Source organism: Haemaphysalis longicornis, unplaced genomic scaffold (assembly GCF_048455015.1).
Source record: "Haemaphysalis longicornis isolate Haplotype H1 unplaced genomic scaffold, Haemaphysalis longicornis Haplotype H1 scaffold_1, whole genome shotgun sequence".
Taxonomy (NCBI): domain Eukaryota; kingdom Metazoa; phylum Arthropoda; class Arachnida; order Ixodida; family Ixodidae; genus Haemaphysalis; species Haemaphysalis longicornis.
Genome location: NW_027526203.1, coordinates 478,617,947 through 478,628,562, shown reverse-complemented (window position 1 = coordinate 478,628,562; position 10,616 = coordinate 478,617,947). Strand labels below are relative to the sequence as shown.

At 49.6% G+C, this 10,616-nt stretch overlaps 1 protein-coding gene across 1 annotated transcript; it reads right to left on the bottom strand.

Annotated features, from left to right (window-relative positions):
* Positions 1-2,470: 2,470 nt before the first annotated feature.
* On the bottom strand, positions 2,471-3,709 carry LOC144162783 (uncharacterized). The gene is made up of 3 exons (XM_077693446.1): positions 3,154-3,709; positions 2,673-2,928; positions 2,471-2,603 (listed from the first exon to the last, which is right to left on the bottom strand). Exons 1-3 carry the CDS (start codon positions 3,707-3,709, stop codon positions 2,471-2,473), a joined length of 945 nt encoding a protein of 314 aa, XP_077549572.1.
* Positions 3,710-10,616: the final 6,907 nt, after the last annotated feature.

The window sequence follows — 10,616 nt, the reverse complement described above, 5'->3', positions numbered from 1 at the left end:
TGATCGGAGGCTGAGTCTGTCGGTTGAGGATACCCGGGGTCAGATCCTCAGCGCTGCTGCGGCTTGGAGGAGAAGCCCCGGGGAAAAGAACATCACAAAGATAACTGGGGTGTTCAAGAAAGAGAGAAAAACCTTTCAAAACAATTATTACAAACCATTGATTGGCCACAGGAACCAGCCAATCACACACATGTCCCCACCTGCGGTCACGTGACCTAACACTCTCTCTTACACACTCATAGTGCGTTTCCCACGAACGCCATAGCACCCGACAAGCAAATACAGGACATCTGTGGCCTAAGTGGACACACATTACGTTCAGCGGGCGGCATCTGCACAAAAGCCAAGCCGAGGGCCCGGAGCGGTCCTCGCACTGCTGACCTCCCTCCGCGCGGCGCCTCCCGCGATGCCGTGCGTCTGCGCACGCGGCGGGACAATGAGGGTTGCTAATTCCCTCCCAGACGAAGGGCGCCGCCGCCTGCCTCCAGTCCCACCGGAAGACGCGCTCCAGGCACACTCGGTGGTCTCCGAGGCGATTGACCCATCAACGACCAACGCCGCCGCCGGAGTCGAAGATTTTCCAAACTTACACCGCGCGCGCTTTCAACACTAAGAGATACGATAATCTGGCTTCCCGTCAGCTTGTTATGCCGAATGACCCAGCCGCCTCCGACGCGACAGAGATACTCAGGCTAATCGCCCCCGTCCTTTGACACACAAAAGGACGGGCACAACACACGCTCTCCGCGTCTCCGAACTTGGCGTCCGTGCGGCTACATGAAAGGGACACGGGAAAACAGCTACCCACGGAGGCGACGCGGATTGATGAGCCCCCAGCGGCCTTAATTAATTACATGCGGAGCCCGAACTTAACAGGTGCACAGCTAGCAATGCAATTAAACAAGCAGGGCAGTGAAGGCATCACAATGGCATGAAGCAGCGCTTGAGATTTAGTGATGTTGGTTTGCGTCGCGACAAGTGAAGGCCAGTGGTTCGGGGGATGGGGCAGGAATGAGTGCCATACAACGACGAGCAGCCTACGGGGCGTTTCACTTTGTGTCCCTGCGCAGGAAAATAGCTGATGGAGGCCGGCAAAAATCGAGTGCTGTGTTTTAATAGATTTAGTGGAATAGTGGTGGGCGGAGCTGTGCGCGACGAAGCGACAACTTATCCAGTGCTGAGCACGCTGTTTTCATGCTGCGACGCTTGAAAATGTTGAATAGATGGAACAAGGGAAGCGAACAGCACGGTTAGGCAATGACTGCTTGGTACAAGAGGTGTATGCTTGATGACATGTAGCAGCAGCTTCAGCGACATCGCTGGATCGAGCACCACTCCTCGCGCAGCAGCCCGATCGACATGGTCACAGGCTGCGCGGCCGCGCGAGCGCACGAGGACACGGGGGTCTCGCTGGTGACTGACTTTATACGCACGACGTTGTGCAGTCCGGCGGAAGCCATTATACGCACGACTAAGGTCCCTAGGGACCTACGCACGACGCGACTGACGCGCCAATGCGGCAGCCAAAACAACCAGCGGCGCGCCGTTGCTCCGGCCGTCCCAATCGCCCGGGGAGAGCGTTTTGCAGAATTCCGAAGCAGCCGTTTCGTCGTTTTCCGTCGCTCCAGGGGGCGCGGAGCCGATGATTGAAATGAGAACCGTAAAACGCTCCTCAAAATGGCTTTTCGTCAACATTCGCGCTCCGTGTGGCAATAAAAAGAAAGCGTAGCTGATGTTATGGGTGCAAAGCAAGACATAGAACCGGATAAAGCTTTTTTTTTTTACCTACGATTGCTGCTACCTGTGAACATGCGGTATGCCACATTACGCCCTTACCAGCCTTACCATTTCCCTTACCACCGATGGGAAATTTCGAGCGGCTAAAGAGCGTTCAGCTGTATATATATAAAAAAAACCTAGGTTATATTTTTCACGTATTTTTTATCCCGGCTTACGTACTCTAAACAATGTGCATAGCCAACCCAGTTCAGATGCGCGCGAGTTGCGATCGCATCAAACCCACCATGGATGGCGGTGCTCTTATATAGCCTTCCAATTAATGCTGTTGGATGTAAGCACCCGACCTATTTTTAGAATTAACACGTTTATGGAGGGCTACGTTGACTGATAGCCTAAACCAGTGGTTCTCAAATGGGGGCCGCAAACCCAAGGGGGTCCGCGAGAGCATTTCAGGGGTCCGCGAAGCCTCCCCCAAAACTCACCCCGTCATTCTTTTCTCGATTTTGTCAGCACTTGCTTACTATGCAAAAAGGTGGCTTTGCCACATTACATGTACGTTTAGGGTTCGCAAGCCTGACCCGACATGACGAAATGACGCCGACACACAAGAAATGGAAATCACCAGTTTTATTCTTTATGTGTGGCAGGGCGATGTCAGCATCTTTTTCACACCTACCAGATCAGAAACAAATTCCGGCTTTAACAAGTGTAAGCCTCCTAGCTCGGGTCTTCAAACTAAGGAGTCCCACACAGTCTGAATGAAAGTGTTGGTTCGCCCGAAATGAAATGAAGGAAGTATCCATGTGTGAGCAATGCAGAACCAGTGACGCTTTATGTCTTCCTTCTTCACTTTAACACACGGCCTGTAATAAAATGTAGAAGAGAAAAACATATAGAACGTAAATTATCAACTTACACAACCCCATACTTACCAGTGAAACCATTCCAAGCACTGATCACATGAGATCATTTTTATTTCCCCATCATCCTTCTTCTTGCACTGTGCGCAGAGCAACCGCCATGCTTCCGCGGTGAAGTATTTCTTCACCTTTCGCAATGGTACCCGGTGGTCTAGGAGAGCGCTTGGCAACTCCTCAGGTCGCACTACAATATCACTCCCGTCGAGGATTCCCCCTTCATTTAAAACACGTGCTGCAGCCTCCTTGTCAGCAATACCAGTTAGGAGCACTGAAAAAAAAATATCCAGAACATAATGTACAAACATGACAAGCCATGGCACTAAAAAACATTTCGCCAGATTAATCTTCCTGAGTAACGTAGCTAGTGCAAGTTTAAAAGAAGTTCTTAAAAATTATGCGTCTGACAAAAAGTAAGCTACAAATGTTTTTTTGCATTCCTTGTAAGTAATGATTGTGCACTTCCAGAAAACTTGCAAAAGTCATATTGTCTTACATATTTCTTGAGACTTTGTTGATAAGTCCTGGAAAGGCATAGGACCTTCCTGTTCTCTCTTCTTGTTCATTTTTCGTTGGCGAATGCGCTTGGGAGGACGTCCTCTGCTTTTCACCTCTGGAAGCTTTATCGCACAGTATTTCCCTGTTTCTTCAGCTTTCTCCTGTACGATTTCGACCGCAATGGCTTGACCAGGATTGTTAGGTTCCTGAGCGTTCTCCAGCACGTTTTCGACCACAACTGCTTGACCCGGATTTTCAGGTTCCTCAGCTTTCTCCTGCAGGTTTCCAACTTCAACGGCTTGAACATGAGGATTTTGAGCTGCTCGTGTGTCGCACTCACTGTCACTGCTGGTGGCTAAATATGTGGAGTTGTCCCTCTCTTTCTCTTCACCTCCTTTGAGCCAAGTGCTGTCCAAGTCTCCCAAGAGCCGAAGGCGTTGTGCAAAGATGTCAGGTTGACAATCGGGCAATGTGTCAGCGAGAGACTGAAGTGTTCGCATTGCGAAATTGTATTTCTGGTTACGGTTCATTCTTTTAAAATTTGGGCCAGGCATTGAAAGTATTCGCAGTTGTTCTGCGGGGGTGCTGTTCTCAGCAACGGCTTGCTGATTTGGCAAGGATGTGGTGTGGTACCAGCATGAACCCTGCCAAGTGAGGTTTTCCGGGCCACTGTCAAGCTCTCTTCAGCAGCTTTTAGCCCGGACGATCTTCCAGTTTCTTCTGGAGAAAATAAAGATTATCTTATCTTATCTTATCTTATCTTATCTTAGTTTATCTTACCATATGGGTCCGTGCCCACGCCCCATTCAAACAAGAAAAGAGAACTGCGGAACCAATAGCCAAGTCAAGATATCAGTGTATGTTGTGTCCCATGTTATGGTATGTAGGCTGTTTCTTGTTGAAAAGGCATGCTCCAGAGGATGTTAAAAACTTCTCTATCAGGCGACCTCGGGCATCCGGGAGAGATGAGCCCCAGAGAGAATTGTGCGCATTCAGGTCGCCTGTGAGGATGTATGGTTCTGGCAGCTGGTCAACCAGCGCCTTGAAGTCAGAGCTGGAAAGTGCAAGATCGGGAGAAATGGAAATGGAGCACACCGTTATCAACCTATTAAATATTGTGCCCATGGCTGCAGCTTTAAGGACAGTATTCAAAGTGCCAGAGTGGCATTCTAAGGATTTCCGGGCCACAATGGCCACACCACCCGAAGAGTGTGTGCAGCCAACCCTGTCCTTTCTGAATACCATGTACCTATTTAAGAAATTCGTTTGTTTGGAATTGCGGTGTGTTTCTTGGAGACACATGACACTTGGCTGATTAGCATGCAGCATCTCATTCACATCATCAAGATTTTGAAGGAGGCCTCTGCAGTTCCATTGAATGATGTTTTCTGAAAGGAGGTTGTATTTATACAACCTCCTTGGTTTTCTGTACACATTATTTACATTTTAAGGGGCACTGAAAGGCGTTTTGAGCACATTAAATGAACTAGCGCAATCGTTAGATTGGGTCGTCAACGTCAGCTGTGCCAAGTATTACTCTTTTACATGCAGCGGAAAGCTCACACTTTTGTTGCAAAGTTTGTCGCCCTTTTCTCACCCTTCCCTGCGTGTTTTTGGACGCCGCCATCTTCGCATGTCTACGTCATCGATTCCCAGATGTTCGTCATGAGGTAGACATCCTCCTATTGGGTGTCTTTTTCATGCACTTCCGGCAAAGAGATGTGTCGTCTGCTCAGCGTCGGCTCGCCGGCTGCTTGGACAGTTTACGACAAACGAAACGAGTGCTTGGACAGTTTACGACAAACGAAACAAGTGTAAACAAACGCTTAACCGTTTGTATTGAATGACGGCCATAACACGACATTGATATTATCTTACGTGAGTACGTACCATAAAGAAAGCGTCGAAGCCCCGTGGCACTTCTTTCGTGCAATCGCAGAGAACGCCCTGAGCCGAATGCCCGGGTTTGACGCATACATTTTATTCAACTTCAAAACAATCCAGAGATGCGTTTCGAACGAACACAACGTCACAACAAGCGTTGCAAGACTGAACCGCGATTGACAGACGATCGGTTGCTTCCTCCTGCCCGTCGTAAATTCGGCACTCACCTCGCACCCGGTTTGCGGGGACGAACAGCAAGTCACTTAACTCTAGCGCGCAAGCCGAGAAGGCCGAGAAGGTACGTGCCAGGCACACTGCACGTATCCCATGCGAGGTTGAGTAGTACGTCGCTCGAGAAAGATAATCCAGACCATGGGAAGCAATATCCACCCGCAGAAGTACGACGTCGCATTTTATCGCGAAACGAACGCGTCCACAACACAGCAGGCGATGTACACACACAGCTTCGGTCGCTGCCTTGGCTTAGCTACAAGCTTCGTTCGGACAGTCAGCGATGTTACGAAGATACAGAGCTGCGTGAGGGCGACGTGCTATCCACTTGACGTATTTAAAAAAATCGCGCCAATCCATCCTGTGAATGTGGTTGGAAAGCAAAGCTGTAAACGGCACCCATAACGATTACTCAAGCGACGTCACTTAAAATCACTCACATCGCCCTACAAATAGTAAAACCAGAGAGAAGTGAAATGCACTTAACCACACCATTTATTACTTCAAAGAGATCTTCTTGGTAAGGTTAAATCAATGCATGATGCATGAACGGTGTTTGGTTGAGTTGTATTGGTGTAGCAAGAGTGGAAACTTTGCTTTTATAAAATCAAAGTAAGCTCCAACCAGGTGTTAGACGATCTGACTTCTCCGTCTCTGCGCCGCGGACGGAGGCGACGAGACTTGCGGCTGAGATGGAAGAGGAAGAAATACTTCTGTTCAAATTTCTGAACGGCCCAGAGTGCAGCCTTGGGGAGTGATTCCTTCTTCTGTGGGGCCCATATGCACTCCGCGCGGCCTGTGTTCCGTCCACCCGCTGAAGTTGGGTAGGTAGAGAGGGGGTGGACAGCAGCATCTCCCATTGCTCTTGTTGGGTAGTTGACAGAAAGAAAGGAGGGTGCTTAGGGCTAAAGTCGCACACCCCGATTACGGGGCGGAGTGTTCCTACTTCTGAGCAAAATTTACATTCAGCGTCGTAGCGATTCGGATGCATTAAGTGAAGACGCGTAGGATGTGGGAAGGAGCCCTGATTGTATGAGTCGTTGGGTAGTTTGTTGTTCTTTGGAAAGGTCACGGTAAGGCGAAGGTACGGTCTGTCTCAGACGGCGATAATGCTGGGTTATCTCCTTGAACGTGACAAGCGGGTGACTGTCCTCGCGCAGCTCCATAGCACGGGAGGTAAAAGCGCAGGCTTGTTGGTTGGGCTAATTTGTTGCCCTTCATTGAAGCGTGAGGGGGTGTCCAGATGAGCTGAATGTAACCGTTTGGGGAGGGGTTTTTTAGCACGCGCAGTGCAGGTCAGGACACCCAACCCGACTGGTAATTCCAGTAGTCTTGCTGGAAATCGGTGACTACCCTCCGAACCCCTGGTTGAGTGAGAGCCAAAGTGATGGCTGCCTCTTCTGCTGCCGTCATTTCTTGGGTCCTAAGCGAGGTACACGCAAGGAGGTTGGTTCTGGAGGTAGCCACGATGATTGCGTATTGCTACCCTAGATTTGCAGGCGTCTGTGTAAATAACTGCGTTATCCCCACCGAGGGTGGTGTTTAGCGCTTGAGCCCGTGCTTTTCGGTGAACCTCGTCATGTGAGGGGTTCATATTTCTAAGCAAAGGGAGCATCTTTATTTTAGTCGCCAAGAGTCTGGGAGTACGTCAAGCGGAGTGACATTCTGGGCTGCCCAGCCAATCTGGTGAAGCATGCGGCTGAGTTGGACCTTCTGGTTTGAAAGATGGCCTTCTATCAGCTCTTCCACAGTGTTGTGGAGTCCCGTGCTAAGCAGCCTCTGTGTGGACGCACTCATGAGAAGACCAATGGCCTGCTCGACCACCTTTCTAATCATTATATAAGGCATCTCTATGTCTTCCTTGTCGAGAAGAAGACATGGGGTTGACGTAAGTGACTCTCGAGAGGACAAAATTTTCAATTAATCGAAAGGTACCGGATTCCTTTAGGCCTCGCTTCTTGGTGGCAAGTCGCCTGATCATGTGTATGATTTGATTAATGCTGTTTTTGAGGCGATGCAAGGAGACGTCCCTTTTGGTGTTAGCCTCGAGATGTAGTCCCAGGATCTTGATGCTGGGGCTTCGAGTGATGGTCTGGCCATCAAGGAGTATTTGAATGTATTCCTTGATTTGGCGTGAGGGCGGACGACAAGGAGCTGTGATTTTTTGCGTAAACACTGGAGGCCACAGGCTTTAGCACATTGGCGTACTAGAAATGAGATGCCATGCATTGGTGTGAGCTTCCTTTAATTTTTGTGACTCTTAGCACATGAGCAAGGTGCGCACAGGGCCGCTAGGCGGGCATGAGTGGTCGCGTGACGCTTTTACGTGGCATTCAGCGAGAACGAAGAGGGTAAACCCGTAGATGTACTTAGTGAGTACACCACCTGTCTTCCCTCTCTTCGTGTGGGCTCGTAGCTAAATCGGTAAGACGACGGGCTCTCGCTTTGTTAGTCTGTTAGTTCCAGGTTCGATTCCCGGCAGTGCCAGTAAATTCTTTTATTTGTTCGCTGGAGTTTTCTGGTGACACCAACGGTCGCGAAAGAACCCTTGGGGGGTAGAGGTAAAAAGCTTTGCTTTAAAAGACAGGGACAAAGAACTTGGTTCATCGGAAGCAAAAAATCTTTCCTCCATCTCGCGCTACTTGCCGCCATATTACGGCCTCACGTACGCACGCTATTTTGCTGCTAATAGACAGTTTTAGTACAGTGTTTGTTGGCTTTGCATGCGCTAAACGCTAAATTTTTGCGTCCCGCTACGTAAACACCGCGAGGGGAATTTTAGTACAGCGTCTCATCAGTTTTCCGTAGCGACACGCTAATGCATACGGCGCCATCTGTCGAATGTTTTGCGAAATGACTCGCCGGCTGATCTGCTAGCAGAGTGCCAGAGTGCTTGGACATATTACGACTATCCAAACGAGTGCAAACAAACGCTTTCCCGTCAGTGTTGAATGCAACACATGGGTGCAGCTTGTCAGAACACGGGTGCTTGCTGCTCGAGTGCGCCGCTGGTTTGCTCTGCGCCTTCCCGTTGATTGCCACTGATAAAGCGATCCGACCCGGCGCGTTTTGTGCACGGGTTCTGTGTCGGTTAAAAATGTCTTTTTCACACCGCCGGTAGGAATTACCACCGCCGCAAAATAAGACCCGGCACCAGCGGGGCCACATCTGAGGCGGCTTTTTGAATAAACAGTCCGCGGTGCATCAAAGGGAACGAGCGCACGATTCTCCCCGTGCGGCTGCGAGTTCGCCGCCGATAAAAAGTCACGCGCCACCGATAGCAACTGCAGCAACGTACACCGCGAAAGGGCAAGGCCAGGCCGCACACATGTGGCTAGGTCTTTCGTTCGCTTTCCCAGACTTGAGAGGAGTGCGGGATCCATGTCCATGGTGTCAAGAAAGACGAAAAGGCCGAAAGAGCTTGCCCGTAGCAGACGGCAGTCTGAGGAGCGCAATAGCGGAAGTACGTCACCGCTGAGGAGCGCAGCATCTTGGGAGGGAAGGCAATTGCGCCGACAACAGCGAAGAAAAAGTTGAAAGGAGGAGGAAATACGGCGTGACTACAATGCGTTGTTTTTTATTTACGATTTCTCAGCTAATACTCATCGATTTAACAAAATTCTTGCAGGAGGAAATTGCTAATACATTGCTTTATTTGGTTACATGTACAGTCGCCAGCAAACGTTTGCGGGATGTGCAGCGCGTGGCCGATCGGCGCAAAACTGCTTTGCTGCGCCATCTGCAGCCAGCGCGTGCCGCGTCGAGGCTCAAGGAACTGGCGTGGTAGGCGCGCTTTGCGCATGCCTGTCCTTTATTGGTTACCGGACATCTCTGATCACTCGCTTGCCCGTGATATGCTTTCGATATCCCCGGCAGCCGCTGTGGCGCCGCGTGACCATCGCCGTCGTTCTGCTATCACTGGTGCTACGAAATACGTAGCCCGCGCCCGCCGTTTGCGGGGCGGGCAAGGTTGAATAAATTGATGGAGTGATTGATTGTAGGGTTTAACGCGTTGACGGACGGAACGCAGGCCATGAGGCGCGCCGTAGTGTAGGGCTCCGGATTAATTTTGCCCACCTGAGTATCTTTAACGTGCGCCGAAATCGCGGACACGTGGGTATTTTTGCTTTTCGCCTCCACCAGAAAAGCGGCCGCCGCGGCCTGGAATCGAATGCGTCCCGTTAAATAAATGTTATCTTCCAAGTGTTGTAATGGTCGACGACTAAATTTATTTTACATGAGATATTTAGGCTACCTGTCGGAAACTGCGTCCGTCGATGGGGTGGATAGAAAGCATTCGTGTCGCCAAATTTAATCTTGCGGTAAAGGAAATTTTCCGGTACGATCTAGTTCTCAGTCTAATATTGGCATCATGTAAAAATATCATACTGAAATTGACCGCGAGGACGACGTTATAGCATTACGCCTAGTCACATGTACTTGCCATAGTTTATAGGGAAAGCGGTAAACGATACGGAATTCCTGTGTGCTGTCAATAGATGACAGTTTAAGGAGGAGGTATGGTTACAGAAAACGGCTGTAACTCTTGTTTTGTCAAAACTACCTGAAAACAAATTTTGTGATAATTAGCCGCTGAGACGACTGCAACGTTTTGCGAGCGAGGTTCAGCCCCGTTTTTGTCCTATAGAATAAAACATTAGTCCGTCTTACTTCCATTAAGCTGAATAATTAGGAATTAAGCGCAACTCTTGCACACAACCTCCTTCTTTCGTGACCTTCTTTGATTCCGCCCAGCTCGGCATGTCATCCTTCATCACAGGCTGGAATGGCTCTGAATTTTTAAAGCAAAGCTTTTTACCTCTACCCCCCAAGGGTTCTTTCGCGACCGTTGGTGTCACCAGAAAACTCCAGCGAACAAATAAAAGAATTTACTGGCACCGCCGGGAATCGAACCTGGAACTAACAGACTAACAAAGAGAGAGCCCGTCGTCTTACCAATTTAGCTACGAGCCCACACGAAGAGAGGGAAGACAGGTGGTGTACTCACTAAGTACATCTACGGGTTTACCCCCTTCGTTCTCGCTGAATGCCACGTGAAAGCGTCACGCGACCACTCATGCCCGTCTAGCGGCCCTGTGCGCACCTTGCTCATGTGCTAAGAGTTACAAAAATTAAAGGAAGCTCACACCAATGCATAGCATCTCATTTCTAGTACGCCAATGTGCTAAAGCCTGTGGCCTCCAGTGTTTACGTAAAAAATCACAGCTCCTTGTCGTCCGCCCTCACGCCAAATCAAGGAATACATTGAAATACTCCTTGATGGCCAGACCATCACTCGAAGCCCCAGCATCAAGATCCTGGAACTACATCTCGAGGCTAACACCA

What these genes read in the sequence shown, in the direction of transcription:
- LOC144162783 (XM_077693446.1), bottom strand. Translation starts at nt 3,709, where the DNA reads ATGCCTGGCCCAAATTTTAAAAGAATGAACCGTAACCAGAAATACAAT. An exon ending in AACAAAGTCTCAAGAAATAT is followed by an intron (nt 2,929 to 3,153) that starts GTAAGACAATAT and finishes TTTTTTTTTCAG; the next exon opens with TGCTCCTAACTGGTATTGCT. An exon ending in TGCTTGGAATGGTTTCACTG is followed by an intron (nt 2,604 to 2,672) that starts GTAAGTATGGGG and finishes ATTTTATTACAG; the next exon opens with GCCGTGTGTTAAAGTGAAGA.